The sequence below is a fragment of the Ailuropoda melanoleuca genome, chromosome 10, assembly GCF_002007445.2.
Source record: "Ailuropoda melanoleuca isolate Jingjing chromosome 10, ASM200744v2, whole genome shotgun sequence".
NCBI lineage: Eukaryota > Metazoa > Chordata > Mammalia > Carnivora > Ursidae > Ailuropoda > Ailuropoda melanoleuca.
In genome coordinates, this window is record NC_048227.1 from 31,353,032 (window position 1) to 31,379,330 (window position 26,299).

The 26,299-nt window shown below is 41.2% G+C and overlaps 1 protein-coding gene across 1 annotated transcript; it reads right to left on the reverse strand.

The window, feature by feature from the left end:
• Positions 1–630: 630 nt before the first annotated feature.
• C10H16orf72 (chromosome 10 C16orf72 homolog) lies at positions 631–26,244 on the reverse strand. The gene is made up of 3 exons (XM_011225562.3): positions 26,091–26,244; positions 15,872–16,147; positions 631–3,739 (listed from the first exon to the last, which is right to left on the reverse strand). Exons 1-3 carry the CDS (start codon positions 26,212–26,214, stop codon positions 3,495–3,497), a joined length of 645 nt encoding a protein of 214 aa, XP_011223864.1. The 5' UTR covers positions 26,215–26,244; the 3' UTR covers positions 631–3,494.
• Positions 26,245–26,299: the final 55 nt, after the last annotated feature.

Sequence of the window (26,299 nt, forward strand, 5' to 3'; positions counted from 1 at the left end):
AGGGGGAGTAGATACTACGGACATGTGGTCACGACAACCACCTTTAAATTAAACGGATGAACCTTCAGTTTCTTGTCACGTTAGAAGGAACGACGGCGTCTCTGGCAGAACCTTTCAAGTCACTCCCACCCCCAACACACACCCCGAGAATCCGGAATGTATCTTGGATGATCCCCCACACTGTACACAGACACCTGGGTAATCCATCTCATGGAGCAGCCGGCTCTAACCAACAGTATGGAATCAAAGGCAAGGAGGTAAATATACTAACACAGCCACCATTCCCCTCAAACAATCATGCCAAAAATTTAGTGATTCATCCATAATACTCTTCTAAAAGTAACTCTGCGGCCCGTGTTCCCAAATAGGTCCCCAGCTCCCTCCACTTCCGAATCATCCCTTGGCGTCTTGCACCTTCACAGGAAGAAGCCAGCCCCGCTTTCGCGGCTGGAGGGAACCCCTACAGCCCAAAGACACAGTTAGGAAAAGTTTAGTGTGTTCCAACAGCCCCTGGGGTGGGGGTGGGGGGATTAAGAAGGCTGGTTCTTTTCTAAAAGCCTGAACTTGATTGCATCAAAAAAGTTAATTCAGATGTGATGACCAAAACAAAACTGCAGACAAGCCCCATAGTTTTTCGGTTTTTTAAATTATTTATTCATTGCATGATTTAAGGTGTGCACCACTACTCCAGTTGGGTAAACCACATTGAAAAATTTGACTGTGGGTCTTTAGATTCAGCCAAATGCTTTCCATTAATTCTGCTCTATAAAATACTAAACATTATAATTAAGTTTTTAATGCTTCAGCCATGCTCAGAACACTGCAGTGTAAGGATGAACTCAACCCACTCATGCCAAGTTAGGGTGACGGGAACAGATCTAATGAGCCATGATGTCTCAATGAATCCGAGAATCTAGCTTAAAAGATAAAGGGAGGTTCTGTTCCCCCAAAGTAAACTGTTAAGTTTTAAAATTCAGCCTACGCTGTTCTCAAGAGACTGGGGGGGGGGGGAAATCAATGTTATTTTAAAAAGTACCACACAATATGCAATCTTCCATGATTTGTTTGCATCTAAAATGGCACAATCAAAGGCTTCAAAAATCTAGCAGTCAGAACTAAGTCTTCCTTTGAGAAGAAATCATGTCCCTTTCTACTCCTAGATCTTAGGGTTATTTTGTGCTCAGGGGCGCGGGAGAGAGCCATGAGACAGAACAGGCAGAGTTGTTACGAGGAGTTGACAAACAGCATTTGAGATTAAATGCAGTGGAAAAAAGTAACGAGTGCTAAAGTTTTTAAAAAGTTTAATGGAGCCAATAAGGCATATAAATCGTGTTCTGGCAGACATTAAGACCTGCTTTCTCTTACCAAAGAAAATGGCACATGTTTTATCAAAATTTGACAATCAAGAGTAAAGGGTACTGAGATTACGCGTCAGAGCACCAACTAAAACAAAAACAACCAAAAATAAAAAAAATGTTATATTCAACTCAGAGGGAGGAACTATAACCAAGGCTTAAGGGGGAGGTTATACAGCTGTTCCTCAATCTCAAATTCCTTTAGGAAGAGGAGTTCTGGCCACTTGTGGGCAATGCTTCACACCACCAAACGCCCATTCCAGAATCTAAATGGACAACGACAGAAAAACAAGGTAACTCCAAATGCATTTCTGGGCATATTCCAAAGGGAAGCTTAAAAGTATTCATAATACACAGGCTTGTCTGTTTCAGGTAAAATGACGGATTGCTGTAATTCTTCCTGCTATTATATTCAAACAAAAACTGATCCACTTTCGCAAAAATTTAGAAATACCTCACTTCTCGTTCCTAGTTTTAGTACGGAATTGACTTTTTTTTTAAAAAAAAAATAAGGGCTAGATCTGTGAGTACAGAACTTCAGCTCACACATTCCATTCACCTCCCACCCAGTCAATGAATATTATGGTTAACTCAGCAAAGTTTCTTCACAGAAAGATTATTATTAAATGGCTGAAGGAATTGCAAACTTTTAACAAAGTGCTGTAAGTAATTAACTGGAAAAACCCTTACACTGATTTGCAATGGTCTTTTCAGGATAAAAACAGGAAGTTAACTGATACTGGACTACAAGTTTGCAAGGAAACATTTTCACTGTCCTACTTGATATATAATATAATAATATGATAGAATAAGTTACAGTACCTGGCAGGCTGACATCAGTTCTTCATCTAAAAAAGACTATCATTCAGTTCAAGATATTAAAAATGAAGAGGAAACAATCAAACATGCTCTAAAACACTGTGGCTACAAGAGGTCTTACAGGGACTCAACAGAGAATCTACTCGGAACCTTTACTTAGGTCTACCTAACGTCTAGAGAGCCTCCATGCGATTCCATCTCTTCCAGAATGAGATTCCAAACTGCACTTGTTAGGGGGAGAGGGACCAGAGAATGGGGTGTTGCTACTTAAGTTGTGACCACATTATTATAGCAGATAAAAGACCTTTATCTTCCACCATTCCAGTGGAAACTGCACACAAAGTAGGGCATTCATGAAAAATGTACTACGGGACAAGAAAGACTGGAATACCTACCCTCCCCCACCATCCATCTCCCTCTCACTAATACTGAACCGGAAAGGAAGCCCATCCTCAAAGTTCATGACCTCTCTACTTTAGGTCCCCCTTGAATGCAGTCTACGTGTTTACATTTACCATAAGAAACAGTACCCTGCATGGGAAGAAGTACTTGTCTTAAAACGGGAGTGTTTTAAGCCTACAGGGTCAGTCTGGGGGCAATTTAATAGTATTGCTACTTTTAGAGCGCTAACACACACAAAGTGAATCCGATAAAAGTTCTGTGTATTGATTCAATATTAAGTATTAATTGCATGACCATCATAGCACCTCTTTACATCACACAATCACCAGAATTAGAAACTGCTTGGAAAACTAAAAAACGGGGCACAGTCCAATCACGGGATGTTGCACGCCATGACTCCGGAGAGCCCAGGTGCGTGATAGAGTGCTGCTGCAAAAAATGGAAGCCTGCAGATCTGACGAGGAAGCCAAATCGTGGGTTTGAGATCATTTTAGGAACCTGGCAATACTGTTGAAGCAAAATACTCAACACAGCAGGAAATGGACCAAGGGCAGGGCAGGGGGGAAAAAAGCATTCTATAACCAAATAAACATCTGATATTTCCTTTCCCTTTGAGAATAAATACAGTTAAGGTCACTTTTAGCCTTGGAACGGATATATGTTTGCCTATGATGATCTTGCTAATGACTACACGATATCTGATGTCCTCTGCTAGGATTATAGTTTTAAGAAAGCCATAGTTACAAGAGGCATCTACTGTAAATACCTAGAACTTCCTTTTATGGCAACCACTATAGAATTCACTTGTCTGAAACAGTGAACAAGGGAAGATGGCCTCATGTTTCCTTTGCAATAATAGTATATGTTGAGGATCAAGTGGCTTTCAAGCAGCATGGTGGGTGTGAAAATGTCTGCAGTTTAGATCATTCTGTTGCGTTTATGGGTTGGTGAGTCTGTAATGACATCGCCACACTGGGCTGAGGTACGCTTTCTAGTTCCACCATTGTCCAAGTGGAGTGCCATTTCTTCTGATATGAAAGTGTTCAAATCGACATCATGGAGTCCATTTCTCCTTCGACTAGCATTCGATCCACTGCTTACATGTGTAGGAGAGCCTGGGGTACTCGAACGCACGCTTATACTAGCCATTGCACCACTAAGACCTAGGAAGAAGAAAAGAGGTTTTAGAGTTGCTCGATTATGTAACCCTCTTGAAAGCAACCCACTTTACGTTCAACGTTTCATAGGGTCAAAGGACGTCTTTCCTGTTTTCTTAAGGGGTCACCAGGGAGCAGTTACGTTTTCTTCTGGAAAAAACCAATCGCTGGGCTTCAGATGTAGGAGATGTTTTATTGGTAATACTACCAGTATTCGCAATATTGATCGTTACCAAATCCTGGAAGCATCTTAGGTCGCAAGCACCATGCTAGGCATACACACGTATCACAGAACCCTCCCCTCCCCTCTAGTCGGTTTATGTATTACTTGTAGTTGATGGCTGAGGACAGCAGGTGCTTGCTTTCCAACAGGACAATTGGGTTATCCAGTTACCCCCCCACAGATCATTCCAGTGTGTGTTATGTGCACAAAGGAGAGAGCAAGCAATCATTTCCAGGCCTGAGTGGGCTTGTTCCAACTACCCCTCCAGGTAAGTTGACTTCGTCATTTATCATCCACAACAGTACACTCTCAAGCCCAAAAAAGGGATCACTATTAAAAAGTATGCTGGGATATCATACTTTGAACTTGGGCAGATCAAGCTGTATGATCGCCCAAGGTCTGGACTGTATTTGGTAGATACCCCTTTGGACAGCCTAACTTATTACCATATATAATCCCTCAGAGGAGGGAACACAAGGATGGTATGAAAAAAAATCCTACTGCTTTCAAGGCTGAATTAAATCCAGAACAGACCCAGCACTCATCGTTGGACACTCAATCCTCAGACTCTGGAATAGCTAAGGAGGCAAACATATGTTCCACTCTGAAATGTACAGGATAAACCTGTGAAAGGCAGAAGCGAGGCCAGCAATCATTAACCATAGTGCTGAATTTGAAAACCACGGACAGTGGATTTACCTTATGAACTCCCCCCCTTACGTTACTCTAGCCTCACACAGGGGTTTTGTTATTGCTGGACTAAATTTACAGAATCGGATCTAGTATAACCCATGTTCCCAAAGAACAGAACTTGCACCTTAGCTTTTAAAATAAGCTTACAGGTTGGTTTGGGTAGGGGCCCGCTCTATTTTTATGCTCTGTAAATGTGATTTAAATTTGAACATTAAAGTCGAGAAAAAATTCTCTACTTTCTACCACATCAAATCTATTAATAAATTCCCTTCGACACCGTTCTTACGCTACAAATACCTTGTGAACACTCTCAGGCATGTGGCCTCAGCAGTCCCCTTAGGCCTGTCCCATTCTGCACCACACACCTCCTCTGAACTGCTCTCAAACTCCCTACCTGGTACCCATCGGCCCCCTTACTGCTCTCCCTGTGGAAGATGTCCTCCCCCTCCCCACTGTAGGCCAGAGGAAAGCTGATCACACCCCTCTCTAGCTCCACTCCATTCCAAGGCTGGTGCCTATTAAAAAAAATTACGTATGACAAAGGCACTAAACTTGGAACACTTCCTGTGTTAGGCGCTCTTTTAAATTTCATCTCAAAATAATCCTTTTTTGACCAGTTTTGCGGATGAGAAACCAAGGTTAAAAGGTTAAGCAAGCAACCCAAACTCAAGCACAATCTAAGACTTCTCCTTCACTGTGACACTGCCCCTTCTTCAAGTCAACATTTCAGCAGGAAGTGGTGACAGGGTCTAGAGCCTAGCCTACCTTAGGCCTCACTAAACAGTGACTTCCTCTCCCTTCCTGCCCTCTGCGCTCCCACCGGGAGTATGCAGATGTGCATGGCCAGAAGCAAAGGACCTGTTGTTCCTTCCGAGGGTCTCCTTCCAAGGGTCAGGCCTGTGCCTGCCTCCCTTCCGTTTGCTCCTGCTGACTGAGGCCCCTAGTTCCTCCAGCAGCTCCTCCCCGAAGCGGCTTCTTTCCTGGTTCTCCTACCTCTCTCCTTTTTAGTCTCTTGCTGGTTCCTCTTCCCTCCTGCTTGAAACTCTCCGCTCCTTCCTGTTCTCCAGCCTGCCAGCTCCTTCCTCAGTGGCCTTTGAGGGCTTCTCTTCTGCCCCTGACAGGTTGGTGGCACCCAGGGTGGTGTCCTTGACCCCTTAGCTTACCTACAGGCATCGTTTTCCACAGGAGCAGGCCTTTCTCCTGAGCTCAAGGACCCATTCGTATTTCTAACTGCCTGCTGGACATCTCCAGTGTAACATCAAAAATGAACTACGCTTCCTCCTCAGCCCACACTGGTTTATTAAACATATAGGAAAGGAAGGGAAAAGAAACGTCCCAGGCTCATCTTACACAGCACAATAGGATCCTTTAGGCTCTTCCTAGCAACAGGGTCATTTCACCTCTACCTAATGCACATGGTGCCTGGCACACAGCATTCACCGAATTCTCAAAACAGGAGAGTGCTTCAAAGTCCTGCCCATTTTGAAATCCACTGAAATCCAAAGCTGCTGACGTTCATTCACCTCTCCAACGCCAGGAAACAAACCCAGGTGGCTCTCTTCTCTTAAATCTTTGCCACCAAGTTTAAAAAACTCCAATTATTCCCAAATTGCTGGCATTTTTTTTTTCAGCTCTCCACCACAGTGTGAGGGGAGAGCTGTATTTTTCTAACCTAGCAGCCCGTAACAAAATACTAAAAAGTGTCCATGAACTTAAGACAATAACCTTTTCATAGCTGTTTCATAATGCAGGAAGTGCTAAGGTAATTACACTGCAAAATGTGGGCCTTCAGCACAAAACCGGGCTACTTAATAATTAAACTGAGGATCCCTTTATCATTTGAAACCACCAAGAGAACTCAACAACCCCCACCCTTCCCCCCCCAGAACCCCTCGTTAACATGGCAACATGTTGAACACCTAAGGAAAGATACCCAAGGCTCACAGAATACTCCACCAGAAGCGAACAGGCACATCAAGCAAATACTTCTATTGCTTCCACTGCTATTCTCCATGAAAAAGAAGAGACATTAAATTATCAACTTGGTCAATTTGAAAATTCCCCAGTAACTGCTGGAAAATCGCAATCTTTTTTCTCTTGGGTGTATGACTCAGGGCTTAGTTGGGAAGCTAAAGTCAAGTCACAATGTGCTACATTACCTGCTTCCTATCTACTCTCAGCAGTGCAAATTCTTTTCAAAGTTTAACGATCTAAAATCTTACCCAAAAAGACTTTTCATAAATGTCAAAAAAAAAAAATTAAGATGAACAACCAAAAAATATATTATTTTAAAACAGCCCAAATTTTATTTTATAAACCAATGACAGCTACTGGAAGATGCTTCAGGAAACCTTAGCTAAGCCACATGAACAATCAGGCCTATACAAGTACAGAAAGTCTGAACATGCTTCAGAACTAAAAACTAAGTTGTACAGCCCAAGGGCATACAACTTAATTTCTACCAAAACACACTTTTTCAAAAGGGCTATGGGAATATCAATTGACAAAAGCAGCAGAACAAGTAGTATGATTAGACAGAAAAGTCTCAATTGCTTAATACAAGATAAACTCAATCAGTTTTAAAGTTTCTGCATCCATTTTAAATGATTAGTGCAGGAATAGGAAAAAAAAAAAAAGATTAGGATGACTTCATCATACTCTGAAAAGAAAGCTCCCACTGGAGCTAAAACAAAGTCACAGTCCAGGTTATAAGAATCTAGGTTACATGGTCAATTGTTAAAAGTAGCACATAACTATTATTTTCATACCAAGTTCATGCTTGAGATAGTAAGAAAATCCTGTTTTCAGAATTAATTACATGTCATTCCAGTTTCCCAGCATGGAGTCAGGTCACAGGCACAGAAAGAACAAGTGCAGAACCGGTCCACCTCCCTTCCTCCACCCGGCAGCCCATGGCCTGGCGGCTGCCTCTACACTATCTACTTGCTCCCCAACCCCCTTCAAGCCTGTGAGGGCAGAGGGCCAGCCCGGGAGGAGAAAACGCAGACTGTCATTACGGTCGATCCACTCAGCACAGGCTCAGGACCCTGGGCAGATCTGCTCCAACAGTTCTCCCATCTCCAGTATTAAAGGGGGGATTTGACATCCCCACCATTTGAACAAAGTGGTAACTTCCTGACTGGAACCCCAGGACACTGGCATTCTTGCATTTCAAATGAATTGCGCTATTCAAGTGGGTAGCGCTCCCTTTGCAGAGTGGTGTTCTGAGGTTTTAAGCAAGCAAGCACTTGTGTGTAGAATGTCGTGTTTTAAATGCACCAGGGAAGGAGTTCAAATTATTGAAAAAGGAGTTCTACTAAGATTTTAGTAATTTGAAGTAGATACCACTCCCCACCCCAATATGTAAATTGTAATACTGAATTTTTATTGAAGTAAAGCACACTAAATCAAACCAATTACAAAGATACATGTGTCACACCAAGAAAACATTTTCAGTTATACTGACAGCCCAATGCTTTCAAATTTTTCAAAGACAGTTTTAATGCCATGGGAAAAATGCTCACGACGTTAAAATGAAAAAAGCAAGATACAGTACCATATATGCAGTATGATCTCAACTATGAAATAGTTTTAATATTTATACATTGAAAAAAAGACTGAAAGAAAATGCACCAAACATTTAACTGTAGTTATCTCTATATAGTGGGATAACAAGATACTGAATTTTTTACTTTTCGGAAATTTTCAAACTTTCCAAGAAACTGGTATTTATAAATCAGAAAACTAGTGGAAAAATTAAACTCAAATGTTAAAGTGCTTCATAGCTACCAGTACTAGGTGAGTAAAGTGACTGAGGCATGGCTATATGGACTCCTTTTCACGTCAATGAAAAAATGTCCAACAAAATTTTACTTCAAGTTCAAAAACAATTTCGCATCACTGATGTTGCTATGGTAGCTTTAGTTAAGTCCTACCTCAGAAACTTCAGCAGCTAATACCTAATCTTAATATACAGAAAATGCCAACTTTTCATCAAAACTGTTAATGCTGTGTTAACTGCCTTCATTGTTCTTGTTCTCAAAAGCTGGCTTGAACAAAGGCCATAATTTAGAAATTCCAGCCTGCAGAGGAATTTTAATTAAAGAAGATTCTTTGAAATTATCAATTTTAAGCAATTAAGCGATGAGACTGCTTTGGTGCATTAATCTCTTACATCTTAATTTCCAAGTAAGTTTTTAAAAATGTTTTACTGTTAAGTAACTATCAACAGTTCTGTATTTCAGGAAGATGCAGACTGCAACATTCAACACGCATTTATTAAGTCCCTACTACCGTGTTCCACACACTATACTAGGAGCACAGACAGGCAAGAGAAGGACTTTGACAGATGGATGAAATCAAAATCCCCCACAGGTCAGTTCCAGTTAGTCCTCTGCAACGGAAAGTTACAAGGAGTTTCGTATATACTATACCATCAGTTTAAAAACACTTAACCTAAACATCTGTATTAGCTATCAAACATTTATTTCTAAATATTTAGCTCAATGGATGGAAAGGGACAAGAGTGATAAGGGGAAGAAATAGAACCAAACACAATTAGTCCATTTCTTCTTAAATGTATTGGATCTCAGGTGTCTAGCAAATTCTATCAAGAGGCCTTGTTCTCACCAAAATTTCTTAACTCTCTTCTGTATTGCTCTAGTGCACACAGGTCCAAGAATGTTTTCTGACAAACAAAAGCTACAAAAACCTGTGCTCAGAGAACGAAAACCCTATCCGTTTAGGTTGCCCTGGAATCCACAGGTTTCCATAAACACTAAGAGAAGGAGGTATCAGTTTTATACATTGAGTATGACAAATTAGGAATTTGCCTTACATTTTTCCTAGGTAAAAATTCCTATCTGACCTTTTATGATTTTCTGAAAAAGCCCTACACCCAGTTCCTCCAGATCCAAGAATCTTTCAAGCAATTTAATGATTCAAGAGACTAAGGATCACCAGGTACATAGCCCAGAGAAGACTGTTAGGCAAAAAAAGGAGGAGCCAGAAATGGAGTTTATTCAACTCCTAGGGTGATGGTACTGTACCTCAATCTGACTGCCTGTGTTCATATACTTCAAAAGCTCTAACCAAATTCTATCAGCCTAGAAACTCAAGGATATTATGTAACTTACCTTTGCATCACAGACCCCTACCACTAGCCTCTAATCAACAGCACTTAGTACTTAGTCTTCACCAAACCCTGGGCAATAGAAAAGGCTACAGAACAACAATATATACTTTATTTTTAAATGACCACGACTTCCACAAAAGGATTTGAACTCCAGAAATCAAACTCCTAACACTATATCCACCAAAAGGGAGGGTTTCAAACTAAAAAGGGTTCAGAGGTCAGACTTCAATACTAAGGAGTTGCTGTCTTAAGTCATTAAGTGCTTTCTTTAAAACAACAAATGTTCTGTTTCTTTCCTTTGTTTGAAATTCTCCAGGGTCACGTTAAATGCTAGCCTACCTAAGCCCCTTTCAGTACTTATACTAGAGAATGGGGCGGCCCACAGCCTTTTTAAAACTTGCTAATTTTTTTTTTAAAGATTTAATTTATTTAACAGAGAGAGAGAGAACACAAGCAGGGGGAGTGGGAGAGGAAGAAGCAGGCTCCCAGCAGAGGAGCCCGATATGGGGCTTGATCCCAGACCTCTGGGATCACGCCCAGAGCCGAAGGCAGACACTTAACTACTGAGCCACCCAGGCACCCCTAGAACTTGCTAATTTAAACACGAAATGAACTTAAAACCGGGCAAGGTGAGATCCTAAAGCCAAATGCCAATGACAGCAATTCCCACCAGTGCCTATTATGACACCAGACCCTGCATGCTAGGGGTGAACGGATAGAATCTTACAGAAACGACAATCCAGACCCGGTGAGGTTGGTTCCTAGTACCTCAGCCAAGAATGTCATCAAAATGACTTTGGAACTATAACCAAGTGTTTCTGATCTTTATAGGAACAGTCTGAACCACAGCCAGGAACCTACAAAGACAATCTAAGAGAAGATGTGAGTGAGGAGGTCTTGAATAAAGTTATCAAAAGAGTGAAGTCTGCCTTGGCATCCAGCTGCTTCCCCCAGCCTGGTCTCTCTCTTCCCGTCCATGAACACATGCCCCTTTCCTACTCTGGACCCTTTTCACCTAACCCTCTCCCCAATAACGAACAAAACTCAGAACAAGGAGACCAGATTTCAATCCAAGGCTTTCCAATAGCTTGGGCAAGTCAACTGAGAATCTCTGTCCATCCAGTAGAAATAGAACAGCACCATTTCCCTGGTTTATATCAACATGAAAAATGAAAAAAGCTCCAGATCCTAGCAAGTAACGTAATTAACATTAAGTTTTACATTATCCTTCCCCTCTGGAGTGATATACTCAATTTAAAAGGCCATCCTTACTGAAAAGGGAAAAAAGTATCCTCAGAGGCTACCTGAGCTCTAGGTCTACTTTTGCAGTGAAATGTCACCCAGAGGCAAAGAGGGCGCTCACAGGACTTAGAACTAATCAGAAGTCCCACTTCTCTAAAGGGAAAAAACAGTGTTGTGAAAGGGTAGGTAGGTAGTTTCTCTTTCACTCTAACACCTTACAATAAGTATATCGCCTTCCACAAAGGAGGAGACTGCCTTGGAAAGGTTAACCATATTGCCCAAGGTCATACTGGGAATGTAATCTACACACAAAAAAGCCTAACTACTCTTCCTACTAAAGAGAACCAGAAAGAAATGCAGCAGGTCAAGAGCCATTCATCTTCAAGCCTACTAAGATTCACTTATGGCAAAAAAACCAGAGACAGAAAATTCACGTATTGTCTGATATCTTTAAATAAGAAAAATAAGCCTGAAGATCTTTCCCATCCCACCCCCAGGCCCATGGGGGAGGGACCACAAATGTACAAATATGGAGGCACAGTGATTAAGAGCATGCACTTTGGAGACAGGCAGATCTGGAACATCTATCCTACCACTTCCTAATCTGATCCATCGAAGCCAAATAAACCCCCTTTCTTCATCAACAAAATGGCAATAACTCAAGGCAAGTGCAGGATTAAATGCACCTCCTTAGCAGAATCTGGCACAAAGTAAACACTAACATAGCTGAAACTGTGCATCATCTTCAAGCCCTGTTCAAAGTCTCAGTTGTTCTAACTTAAGGAGTTTCCTCCGCAGCTCTCCTAAGGTACACACCACTCCTTCTACCCTCACTGCAGTCATCCCGGGATCTAAGATCCTCTACTCTTCCGAAAGGTTCTCTGCCCCCACTGTGTTATATCCATCCACTAACAGACCTCTGAACTCTGTTCGACTCAGAACACATGTACAGCAGGTTCTTTGCCAGGTTCTGTTGAAGCCAGAAGCTTTAAGACAAGGCCCTGCCCTCAGGTAGCCCCAATCTACTGTGAGGGACAGCCAGAGAAGCAAATCCCAGGGGAGAACAGACTAACAGCTCAAGGAAGGCTCCAGAAGGGCTTCAGAACTGCAAGAAAGCTTCATTTTGGAAGAGGCGCTTGATCCATCTTTAAGTATGAGCAGGCAGAGGGAAAGATCAGGGAATGAGCATGGAGGTATTCCACAGATGAGACAGTATGGCTAAGGTATCTGACCCAAGGTCAAGACCCAATCAGAAGGGCCTTGCAATGCCATTCTCAGTTCTGACTTCAACCTATTAGCCATAAATAAAAGTTTTCTTCAGTGAAGTGACAAGATCGAAAAGACTACTCCAGTGGCCCTAGGAAAAATGGACCGACGACTGGGTCATCTCGGGGCCAGGAAGCAAGAGCAGGAAGGAGATTACTCCCGGAACCCAGGCTCATCTCCTCCAAACAGCCTTCTCTTAATGCACAGCCAGGCAGCACGGTAAAATGTTCCTTTCTACCCCTAGAATATCTTACACATCCCACGTTCATGACATTATAAAGTAAATTATCCAAGTATGTGCTGGCCTCAACAGAGAAGGAAATACTCACTCTTCGTTTACGCATTCCCATAGACAGCACAGAATTTGCCATGTATGCATCTGAATGGCTCAATGAGGAAAAGACAGGTATTTGCTAAGGGGGCCGGAAGGGCTGCAGACATCTAAGATGTCTGCAGGGATGCTGTGGTGTGGACATCCACCAGAGGATAATGGAGCACACACACCACTCAGTCAGGAACAGGGGCTAAACTACAAGTATGGGGCCTTGCAGGAGGCGGTTAGGGCTTGATAGAGTGTAATCCACGTCAGCGAAAGAGTCTGAGGAAAGGATCGAGGCTGAAAGAGCATACAAACAAATAAAAAAAACAAAAACAAAAAAAACCCCAAAGAACAAAGAAAAGGCAGGCTCCAGATGAGAAAGGATGACTAAGAAGTAGAATTAGAAAGGGAGATGGAGAACCACAAAACGGTCCAGAGGATTTTAGGTCCATCTGAAATTTTGCTACATGAACAACGAGGTAGCAGGTACTAATTCAGCACTTGGTAACTTTTCCATGTTCTTATTTTAAGACAAGGATTAATAAGGCAAGGACAAAAATCAGTTTAGCACATGCTTACGTATTTCTCTGACTTCTTGGTAAGTTTAATATCCAGATGACTAGGTCCCATGGTACACAGGAAAAAAAGCAACCTATATTGCAGACCAGTGCCAAAATAAAGCACTGGATTATATTCTTTAAGCCTCAATAACCAACAGATTTGACTGAAACTGTCTGATAACCATTAACTGATGTATGTATGACTGAAATTGTGTTAAGTCCAAAGCTGACAAGGTACTAATCAGAAGATCTTACTATCATACCCTCAGTGTCTACAGGAAACAAATGCTCTACAAGTATCTTACATCTCTGCCATTTTTTTCCCAAATAAAATGCGTATTTTAGGTGTATGCAGGTGTGTTTGGTATAGGAGAGCATTTAGGAATTGATCAAGAAAAACTACAGGGGAAGACGTCCTCTCATAAAAAGGGATAGGATGATGTGACCTCATACACTCATGTTTGCTGTTTATAAACTATTAAGTATACTTCAATATGCAACTCTTTTCCTATGCCCCCCCCTTGTAGTCCAAAACCTCATGAATTTAGACTCTCCTTCCCATGCAGATCCTTAAGACCTTCAACTTTGACTTCAACTACATTTCACAGATCTGGCTAAGCAATTATATGCAAAACTAAATTCTAACAATGTACCCTACCGAAGATGTCTCCAAATACATTTTAGAAAATCATCTGGACAGTTTTCACTTCAATTTACAGACTATCCAGTAACTCAGATCACGAGGACACCTGGTTACGAAGTTGGTCATTCATCTACCTTACAATTTAGTCAACAATGCCCTATCACTAGAAATCATTCCAATCACTTTAAACACCCAAACCAGACTAGCTGTCTCCTCAATATACTGATGTTCTCTAAAACCACTAAGCACAAAACTCGGTGTAATTTATGTTTTTGTATACTCTTCCAAGGGGCCGTATTACTTGACCACAACAGTGTTTCAACTACATGAATTCAGTGTAGGAATCTTCGGAGTAAGAGTACACAGAGTCTCCAGTATATCCTGGACTGGTGCTTGAAGGGAAAGATTATTTTTCTACATAGCTTTATAATTAAACTTTCTTGAACCTCACAATTTAAATGTAAGATTATAAAGTCTCTTCTTAAAAATACATTGTTACTAAAACTCCAAAAATTCAGGAAAATAACAAATCACAAGCTGAACAGTCAAAAAAGGGTGGGGCAGGAGAAACCTGGCACTTTTTACAAGGTATACAACTGCACTAATATTTTATAACAGGAGCGGCATCTGTGGTCTTAAAACTACCTTCTATAGTATGATACAGAAAAAAGAAACTTTAATGAGAGAGGTATGGAATGAATCATAAATGCATCTGATGATAAAGAAAATCAGAATGCTTAGAGACAACTACATCCAGCTCTATTGTGCATGGACAGGCCAGTCGCCTGACACTACACACACTTCCAGTCATCTGTTCCAAACTTAATGGTAAAAGAGGTGAACTCTGTAACTGAGTAAGAACAGATCAACCTCATTTTTGCCTGAATTTGAGACGTTCTGATGACATGACTATTTCCCTACATTAGAAACAGCCAGCAGTCCTAAGTACTGCATCCATGTTATCAGGACTTTCTTGCAATAAATGTGTTTTTAATTTATCATAAACTATCAGGAGGAAAAAACACTTTTTCCAACCCCACACTCTGATTAGGGTTTTAGGTAAAGAATCAAGGTCTGCCAAAGAGAATAAGAATCTGTACAAGCCTTAAGGCTTCAAGGACACAGAAGCCCTCTGCATTTATATCCAACCCTTTTTAATACGAGGTTACTAAATTACAGCCCAGAAATGTTCGCTCTTAACAGGTCTCCTGACCTAACTAATTACTTCTTTCCTCTTAGTCACCTGTATCATCCATGTTTCCTGTTCAGTTCCAACCAAGTCTCATTGCTTTGTTGTTCTTTTATTTTTACAGCAGTATTATATGTCATGTAAGTACCTATTCCAGCTCTACTTGTAAATCTGTATTAAAGAGGGACAAACAACAGACTTGTTGACTACACACCCCTAGGCTTCTCCAGTAATAAATACTTAAAGCCCTTAGCCAAGGCGGCCTTCTTATGGCATGTCTGGCCTGGGGTGATGGTGACAGACTGTCCTGACACTCCTGACTATCAGACCTAAGGAACAACAGACATAAGGAAAGTCACTTATTCTTACATCTGTCCATTCCCACTTGGGTCATCAACTCTCACCCTTTACAGGCCCTGAGAGTGTCAAAGGGAGTTCCCACGAGAACAGCCCAACAACTACCTGCCTCACTGGCCTGCCACTGACCAGGCTCTCCGGGCAGTCAGAAATTTAATAGAATTCTTAAGACACAAGAACTTCCTCTTTGACTCAGAATAGTAAGAAAACATGTACAATAGTAAGTATAAAGCAGTAAGATCTAATCAATGTTGCAAAAGATTCTGTTATTGTCACACTGATAAGCTCAAACTAGCTTTCTAAAAACATTTTTTAGGATGGGCTAGCTAACATTCAAAAATTGCCCACGTTAAGTTCTTAGCTTACATTCTACTTAAACATTTCTAGAGCATGTAGTTACTATAATAGACAAAACACAGACAATATATCTGGACCTAAACCTAAATGTGAAAATGGGTCCACAGGCACACTCTTAACCATTTTTCCAAAGAAATATGTTTAAACGGCTTTACCATGCAGAGCTATGGCTTCCCGGAAGGGTTGCAAATCAGTCTCTACAGATGAGCTAGTTTCCGTTGAAGTAGCTCGGTTAGGGGACACTACAGTCAGTCTTGGGGGAGCTCTAGAGTTTCGTGGTGGAGGAACTTTTCCACACAGGAAGCTGATCAAATCTTCTCTACGAATAGTTCTTCTGCGCTTTTTAACCCAAGCCAACACATCCTTATTGCGTCGCTGATAGCCAATCTGAATTCCAATATCAAAACTTCGCTGATGAGTATCCACGCTTTCTGTTAGAAAAAAAGAACAAGAAAAAAGATATATGATGATCAGTAGAGCCATGCTGCATTCTCTTCTAAAAGAAAACCGTTTTACAAGTGAACCAAAAGGAGTACCATGAAGTATGTGGTTCTCAAAGTTTATTGGTAATCCATTAAACTAAACTGTATTTCATCCATATTTGAAGTGTTATACATGGCACTGAACCTTAATGGTCTAAATTCAGAGATAACACATCATGTAGACCTAGAGCTTCTGCCTTGTTCCTTAAAAAAAAAAAATACAAAAATTTTATTTTTTTAGGTTTATTTATTTAAGTAATCACTACACCCAATGTGGGATTTGAACTTACAACCAAGAGTTGCATGCTCTTCTGAATGAGCCAGCCAGGTGGCCCCCCAAAACAGTAATTTTAAATAGAAAGCAGGACTACTTTTTGGTAGCCAAGTTACCATTTTTAAAATGCTATTCCCTTAAAAATCTTGCTAAGCTTCATCTAATTAAGCTAGCCTGTTTAATAATACTCATGATGGGTAAATTATTAAATGTGTATTAGTACTATACTCTGCTTCATGTGAGAAAAAAAGCAGTAAGAAGACCTTGAGGGGCACCTAGCTGGCTTCAGTGGTAGAGCATAGGGCTCTTGATTGTGTGGTCATGAGTTCAAGCCCGACACTAGGTGTAGAGTTAATTAAAAAAGAAAAAAAAAAAGACGACACTATAAGTGGTACTAGGGTTCCCTCTATTGCAAAGAGGAAACAGCTACTGAGCACTGAGCCACTCCAGCAAGGTCACAGAATATATAAAAGAGCTGAAATTTTACTCCAGAGTCTGTGGTTCTTAACCACTAAGCTCTACTCTCCTTCAGAAATGAGAAATCTCACAATTAACTCTAAGTAGGAGCACACATCATTCAACAGATGACTAAATATTACACATCACTTAGGCCACCTGCATTTACTATGTCATTTTGGGGATGCACTCCTACTGAAAGGTTCAGCACCAAGTACTGGGAACACACTGAAGGCAGCAGCAAACATTTTAGAAATCAAGAGGAAAACTTAATTCTGACTGACTATTCAACACCAAAACCAAACAACACAGTGGAAAGAGAAAAGGCTTCATTCATTTCCCAAGGTGTATACTTTCTTTGTGCTTCCAGTTCCCAACAGTTTCCCATAACTCAATCATTTCCAAAAGACCCTGCCTTAAAAATCTCTCAGACTGGCCTCCGAGTCTCCCTGTAAATAAATACTACCCCTGTATATATGGAACCCACATTTTCAATAAATAATCCCTAACCTTTTGGGAAATTTAAGTCATAACCATTTATTTTTAGTTGAACTGCTAGGCTCAGAGAAACTCACAAGTATATCTTTAATCACATTAAAGACAACAGTTCCATTTATCCCTGAGCCTTTTGTAAAAGCAGAAATCTTCTGTAGCACAAAGAATCATTCCTCTATTACTTTTCTGGGCCATGATTTTTTAATTTCTTGTCTAAAACCATTAACTTAGAAGACTCTGAAAGAAAAAGCAATAACCAATAAAGAGTTGTGTTCCAGAAAGAAACACAGTAATTCAGTACGGAGGATCCCAAACTGCGTGAATTTGCATTATTAAGCAAGACTGTAAGAGGGAAGCACAAGCAGAACTTTATCACACAGCCTAGTCCTTAGATGATCAGTCCTTATTGCTAAAAAATTTTCCAAACAAAAACATGGAAGAAGTTGTCTATGGGAGCACTCTTAAGAACAGTCAACTCCATCACAACTTTGAGAAGTGGGTTACTCTTATTCTAAAGATACAAAAAGCACCTTTGGAATGAAGTAATTTCTCTAGTGTCTCATTACTAGAATATGGCCAAGTTACAATGTGAACCAACGGCTTCTAATTTCTCATTTCATCATAAACAAAGCAAGCATGAACTCCATTTTAAAGGTACAAAACACTGGGACGCCTGGGTGGGTCAGTCAGTGAAGCCATCGTCTGCCTTCAGCTCAAGTCACGATCTCAGGGTCCCTGCTCAACGGGGAGTCTGCTTCTCCCTCTCCCTCCCAACTGTGCTTGCACATGGGCACACAAGATGTTTCTCAAATAAATTTTAAAAAAAACTTCTTTAAAAAAAGGTAAATAACATTTAAGAGGACACTATAGCACTTTCCAATCTCTTAAAGACTTAGATAAAGCCAACCTTAGGGGTAGATAAACTCAAGATGACCTTGGTAAAGCTGTATCTAGAAGAGTGATTCTCAAAGAGCTGTAAGCTTTTGAAAAAGAGAAATCAAAGTTTCGAGCAAAACCTAAGTCCATCCCACAGCACCACAGAAAGGTGAAATGTTAACTGTGAACCTCAAAGCAACCAGGTTTCTACAAACCTGCCCTACCTAAAAGAACCGTTTTACTCAAGCTTTTAAGTAGAGAAGTGGGTCCAAACAGAATGACCGAGGAAATTTTATTTTTCAAGAACCAAATGGAAGTAACCCAGAACTGTAAGTACAGAGGGGAAATGTTGGAAGCATAGAAGGACGACAAGAAACAAGTCTGAAGCAGGCCTGCACAGTGCAAAAGCAGGATGAAGCAGGCATTTAAATGTACACCTGGCAAACCAGACAGCAAAACGTTCTCCCTCAACTAGATACAAAACTCAAGAGCCAGAGGGAGGGGGGACACCTGAGATGGCTATTTAAAAAACTGATGATGGGGGCGCCTGGGTGGCTCAGTCGTTAGCATCTGCCTTCGGCTCAGGGCGTGATCCCAGAGTCCTGGGATCGAGCCGCACATCAGGCTCCTCCACTGGGAGCCTGCTCCTTCCTCTCCCACTCCCCCTGCTTGTGTTCCCTCTCTCGCTGGCTGTCTCTCTCTCTGTCAAATAAATAAATAGTCTTTTCAAAAAACAAAAAACCTGACAATGCAGGGAGGAAAGCTGGCTATGTTTTGGTTTGACTGAGGACACAACAAGAAGTCCCAAAAATCAGATCTGCAAGGGACTGGGGCTTTTTTTTTTTTTTTTTTAAGTAGGCTCCACATCCCAATGTGGGGCTTGAACTCATGACCCCGAAATCAAGAGTCACATGCTCTACTGACTGAGCCAGCCAGGCGCCTCGCGGGAGGGCCTGATGCTTCAATCCCAGATCTGAACAAAGTTGGAAAATGCAATATTCACTGGTTTAGACGAAAGACAGTTATCCAACTTTGATGCTCTTCTAAAATTTACGCAACTAAAAAAATTTTTTTTATGTAACCAACCAATCATTTCACCTCAGAAATTGTGAGCAGGGGCGCCTGGGTGGCACAGCGGTTAAGCGTCTGCCTTCGGCTCAGGGCGTGATCCCGGCGTTATGGGATCGAGCCCCACATCAGGCTCCTCTGCTATGAGCCTGCTTCTTCCTCTCCCACTCCCCCTGCTTGTGTTCCCTCTCTCGCTGGCTGTCTCTATCTCTGTCAAATAAATAAATAAAAAATCTTTAAAAAAAAAAAAAAGAAATTGTGAGCAAGCCTCAACATCAGAACCAACCAAGAACAAACTAAATTATCAGGCATTCCACAAGCACTGACTTCTACAGATTAGAAGGTATAGAAAGAGAACAGCAGATAACGACATTTAAGGTCTTCAGGTACCTGCTTTTGCGCTGCCTGTGCATAATTTGGTTTGATACCAATCACAGCATATCCTGAAAGCTAAATCCAATTACTTTACCACCCGATTAATCCAATTTCAGTTCTTTCCCTAAACAGAAAATCTCACGTTGAAACAAGAGCATTTCAAATATAGTCCTTATGTTTAGGACTTTAAATAGTTACTTGGTTGAAAATAAAACCCTCCTATCATACCCTGAATCAAACAGGAGAGACGTGAATACTTACTGGAGAATCTTAGGCATGACTAGGCTGGATTTTAATGTAATCACAGGCTAATTTAGTGTACAGAAGCACAATAAACACACACACAAGCATGGCTTTCCGAAGGCTCTCTGCCAAAGACTGCTGTGAATACACCTGAACCCTGACAAATAGACATCCAAATTCTAGAAATGCAGAGCACAGAAACTGTGGGGACAGTCTTATGTCCAAAACTATTTTACTGAAGCCGAAGCCACTGTGGAACAGGGCCATAAGCTTGAAGGTTAGGCAAACCCCAAGGGCATCAAAATGTCAATCTAACCTTTAAGCACAACACATTCATTTCCTTATACAAGAAACAAACTGACGCAGACAAGTTACAGTAGATGTCCCGTGTTTCTTATGTTTTTAAAAAACTTTTTATATGAACTGCTGAAATGGACTTAGAGATTCCTACAAGTCTAATCCTCTCACCACTGGCAGGGAACAACAGGCACACAATCACCTGATCTGAGACAGGAGACCAAATGCAGAGCTTTCTTACATGATACATAGACAAGATTAATCCAATTTCACTATTTATAGCTTTTTGATATTCACAAACCTTATGTGAGTTGGCCAGAGCAGACATCCCAATTTCTTAAACAAGGAACTGGAACTGAGGCTCAAAGGGCCTTGCCCAAAGTTAGGTAAGTGACAGAGTTCCTTCTACAACGTAGTTCTTCCCCAACAAAAGAGAACCCATCTCCCATCCTCCTAAGAGGACCTATGAAGTGTAAGAGCACGTTGTTACGTCAAAGCAACATTTCCAAAGAATACTAAGGACTACAAAATATTCGAACTTAGAACTTCAACCTCCACTAGTCATCCAGTCTGCCACAAGGGAAAAAAAGTATTTAAAATGTTTCATAAGAAACAAAGATCTAAATTGTAGGCAAAATAAAACCATTTTCCAACTGTTTTGAGAAAACGACTCATGTATTCCCAGACAACGTAGGATCCAACAACAGGTACCAACTTCTAGCTATTTAGATAATTATTTTTCACCTAGCACACACAGAAAGGACAGGAGCCAGGGAAGAACTGTAGCAACCCCATTTGCCTGGCATCCAATCCTCATCCTCCCTCTCCTAAAGGTACTCCCAAGTTTCAGTTTGGACAGCTCTGGGGTAGGCTTCCTCCACAAATTCAAAGAGTGGAACATGTGGTTTAGTCCTAATCTAATCTGCATAGCCCCAAACAGTAGCTATGATACTGGTTCTGAGTACACATGAGACCAATTCTGGCCAAGAGACTATGGAGCAGGACAGTGTGAGCCACTGAATGAAGTCAATCCTACCCTTGGCCTTCATGTCAGACAGGAGCCAATCCATGTCCACACCACTGAAGCCTGTCTGCTTGTAATTTCTGCTTACCTGCAATCAAAACATCCTTTTACAGGAAAGTTACACAGAAGAAAATGTTTTCCACAAAAATTTACAAACAGAATCTACAAATGATGTTAGGAATGACTGAGGCCACAGCTCCTTAAGCAAAAGTTAAAGAATAAAACCTAAAACTTAAGGTTTCTAATTGTAATCCATATTAAGGTATTCTGAAGAAAGTCTCAAAGCTCAGTAATGGTTTTTTGCAGAAAGGAGAGTCACAAACTAGCTCCAGAAAGTCAAATTTAAGAAGATGAAATTCCACTATTTGTCTCCAGGTAGAACATGTTTTCTCTGACCATTTGTTTATATGTCAATCATTCACCACTGGGCCCAAAAATTTTCAGCAGAGCAGCTCAGTTTCACTTTATGTCCAAGTCCAACATGGCCATGCTGAAGTGAGACAGCATGTTACAAAGGGATCTGGCATCAAGAGATCTCAATAACAAGGACTTAAAGGGCATCACACCATTTTTCTCGCCTGTCAATTCTATTTACTTGTACCCTCTTAGGGAAAGATGAAGAAGGAAAGCGCCACGCCACAAAGTTTACTTCAACACAAGAATAAATGCAAAGACAAAATACAATCTAGAATTTCTTCCCTTCATTTTAAGGACTCCTCATAGCCAGAAACACCTAGAAATCAGAACTTAAATACCAACAAGATCAGCACTTGGAATACTCATCATACACCAGCACTAAACTCAAATCTTGTCCTCTGAAGTAGGAGTAACTTATCCCCAGTTCCAGTTGAGAGAATGAAGGAGCACCATGGTGCAGTATCTTGTTCCATCATCTGCCTCCAGGACCACACAGCTAAGTAATGACAGGCCAAAACCAGAACTCATACAACCTAGCAGGAGATACCATTCTTACAATGCTGGCCTTCTTCAAGCACCGGTGGAGTACAGCTGTTCCCTGGGCACATGCTGCTCAGGGAGAGAACCAGAAACATCTTTCACACAAACAGCATCAAGAGAAACCTCTCAACATATGTGATAGTACTCAGCATGCAACAAAGGTCCCAAATGCAGTTTTTAAAAGTGGAGACAGAGGAGCCTGGCTGGCTCAGTTGGTAAAGCATGTGACTCTTGATCTCAGGGTCGTTGAGTTCAAGCCCCATAATGGATGTAGGGCTTACTTAAAAAAAATAAAATTAAGGGGCGCCTGGGTGGCACAGCGGTTAAGCGTATGCCTTCGGCTCAGGGCGTGATCCCAGCGTTATGGGATCGAGCCCCACATCAGGCTCTTCTGCTGTGAGCCTGCTTCTTCCTCTCCCACTCCCCCTGTTTGTGTTCCCTCTCTCACTGGCTGTCTCTATCTCTGTCGAATAAATAAATAAAATCTTTAAAAAAAATAAAAAAATAAAATAAAATAAAATAAAATAAAATAAAATTAAGAATATTTTTTAAAGAATAAGTATTTAATTAAAAGTAGAAGCAAAGAAATGGAACTTAGCATAAAACAAAAGTAAAAGAAGAAAAAAACATTAAAAACCTGAGAGAGAGAACCATTAGGGAAATGCTGAGAAGTGACCCTGTGCGGTGTGATCAAGCACTGGGTCAAGGATGCTGCTGAAGGGCTAAGGCGCCAGCACCCACCTCAGGCTGACCACTGGGGCTCCTAAGATAGCCTTATCCCAAAGGACAACCACCAGTCCAACCTCTCTTCTGAGCAAGAAACCCCAAACAGAAGAAGTGAGCGTTAAACAAGGAGAATAATTCCTAATGGCACCCAGGAAAAACGAGGGGGCTTTAAAAAGCAAACCACTAGGTGTGGCCAAGTATTTCCCAGGTAAGCATGAACCCGGGGCTAAATTAAAATGACATCAGTAACTTTTCACTACCCTCTGGAGTCAAAGATATCAAAAAATATACTAGGCCAAGAAGAGAACATAACTGAAAACTAAACATCACCCTCTTTAGATTTACCGAATCAAGGCAGAAACAAGAACCAGCAACCAACATTTTTTCCTCCCCTTTCCAAAAGAGGATACCAAAGTCTGGCCCTACAACAGGGAGAGAAGGAACCACACACTCCATTTTCCTGAATTCTGTCCACACTGAGGGACAATTAGCTGTCCTCTAAATCCTTCCAGCCAAACCAAATAACTGAGCAGTCAACTTTTTTAAAAGCCCATGTGCTCCTTTTAGCAGTTATCAAGAACCTGAAGAAGTGCCAACCTCTCCCCAGTCTGCAAAATGAGCCATTTTTAGTTTGCCAGATAAGTGTGCAATCAGACAAAATACAGAAGTACTGCCTGCTTAAAGACATCCTTCCAAATCTCCCCCCTGTAAATTACATCTAAATATTTAATCAGAGCTATGAACAATGATTTAGGTTTATCACTACTTAATGCTGCATGCACTAGTGACACTACCTTGCTAACTGTACTGGTTCTATTTAAGGTATCTAATTATTCCTACAGCTGTAGTCCTGTTCTCCAAAGACTTCACCCTGAAAAAGAGGAATGTGAGTATCTGCAGAGCATTATCTCCTCTCCTTCATTCAGGTAAAAGTATGTTGCTACACTACCAAATTCCACATACCACAACTTACCTTCCCTACCAGGTAAAAAGGGATGCATTTGCTTTTACAAAAACAGGATATAAAATAAAACCAGTTCTAACAATCTAACACATTTGCATTAACAAGAATATATGATTTTCTTTCTTTTCTTTTTAAATTAATGTCTCTCTCAAGCTTCTGAACAAAGAAAATAAATTATAAAAAGCAATTTCAAATTAAGCAATCCAATTTGAGATTATTTCAGAGTTCAGCTTCTGAACCCATCTTCTTATATGAAGCACAACACAAAACTGTCAGCTTTAGTCCTAAAAAGATACAACAGTACACAACAGCACCAAAAATTAAAATCTGAAGAACGTTCATATTTTTGTATGGCCTACGCAAAGAGAGGCATACAAAAGCCACCAGAAATGGTGCCATCCCCCCCTTCAAGCAAAAATCAATTGCAACAAACACATGGATAAATAGTAACACCCCACAAACAACAGAATGCTACTCAGGCAAAAAAAAAAAAAAAAAGGTTGGGGTGGGGGAGAGGGCCAAAATGGACAGTGAGCTGCTTATTAACACCTGCATCATCAATCTCAGAAACAAGGGAAGTGGATGCTATTACGCACAAAAGATTGTGCCATAAGGCTCTATTCAGGACCTTATGGAAACAGGAAACCATATACATGACAATCAGATCAGCGGTGCCAGGGGCTTGGGTTGGAGATAGATGCTCTATGTCTTCACAGTATATATTTGTCCAATTCAAGCTAGGATTCTTAAAAGAGTGATTATACAGCACCCAAATTATACTCCAAGAAATGAGTTTTTACAACAAGTTTTATGTATTATTTCAAAATTTTCTGGATGAAACCAAGAGCCAAGTCAGACAATGCTGAATACCCTCAAGCACTGATGGATCTTAGAGTAATTTACTCAAGAGTCAAAATTTAAGGAACTCAGCTACATAAAATCAAAGTTGACCACTGGGGCATCATCTGTATTTCCCTTTTCTCGTAGGCCTACACTATGAGTTCCTCCTTCCCTAAAACCAACATTCAATTCACCGGGTTTCACTTATGTTTTCAAATTACTATCCCAAAAAACTGCAAATTCAACCCACAACATCTCACGATAAAGAATATTTTTCCTATAGAATGCTGCCATCATTGTACATTCTTACGCAAAAATAAGAATCTGAGAAGCAAGTCTCTCCACAGCCTGTGTTTTAACCTGTTTTATTTTGAAATGCACGAAGTCCAATACTGTTATGCAGAGCTTCTCCAAGTTTGAAAGCATCTGATTTAATTACATTTTTACTAAGATTAACAGTCAAATTCAAATCCTTTCTCCATAGAAACCTTGCCCTGGAAGAAACATCAAATCCAAATTTCCAAATCTTCAAAATCTAAGACACAAAATCTAAGCCTTAGTTACTGAGAGAGCACGATGAACAAGAACATTTACTTACATATCTTTATGTCATGGGGAGGGGAGAGGATTAGCTCCAGAAAAACACTACCATACAACACGTATCAACGCAAACTCTGATCAGACATTTCCTGCCAACAATATACAATCAGATATGCAGTAGTTTTGAACGCAAATATTTAAACTTGCTAGGGAAGAGGAGAATGTTAATGTGCACAGATTATTCCAAACAACTAGTTTTCAACGCACATAAACGCTACGAAAATAACCTTGGTCTAAGCTGCCTAACTCAAAACTGTTTTCCCGGAGGTGCTCACCTCTGTCTGTGGCACTATAAATTCCCTTCTTCCCTGGGCGCCCTCTCCAGTGAGAAGCACGCCTCACTCGTCTCCCAGCTCAGAGCTTCTCAACCTCCACACTACTGACATTTGGGGGGGGAGGGGGAGCCTATCTCCTGCAAAGCAGGATATTCAGCAGCCCCCTCTTAGCGATGACATTCAAAATTGCCCCCAGTGTCAAACGTGCCCGGGGGAGGTGAGAAGGGGGTCAAACGCCCCGGCTGAGAAGCACGGATCTAGCTATACGACCCCCGGGCACTTGGTGGCTGGACTCCGCAGCAGCAAAGACTCCGGCAGTCTGGATCCGGGGAAGGGTGTCTAATACCCTCCCAGCGCAGGACTCAAACCCTGACGCAGGCTGCCCTTCCCCTTAGCCGGCAATGCAGCAAGGTTATCTTTACCTTTGTAGAGGTTGGTGACGGCGGTGGCTGCGTTTTGGAAGGGCACCCAGAGAGAAAGTCCTGGCTGCTGACACACTCGGTCTGAAAAAGCCGGGAGAAAGGAGGAAAAAAACACAAAAGACATAGAAAAAGAGAGAGAGAGAGAGAGAGAGAGAGAGAGAGACACGTTATTTGGGCGTCAATCACTCCGGAACGGCCATATTAGGTTT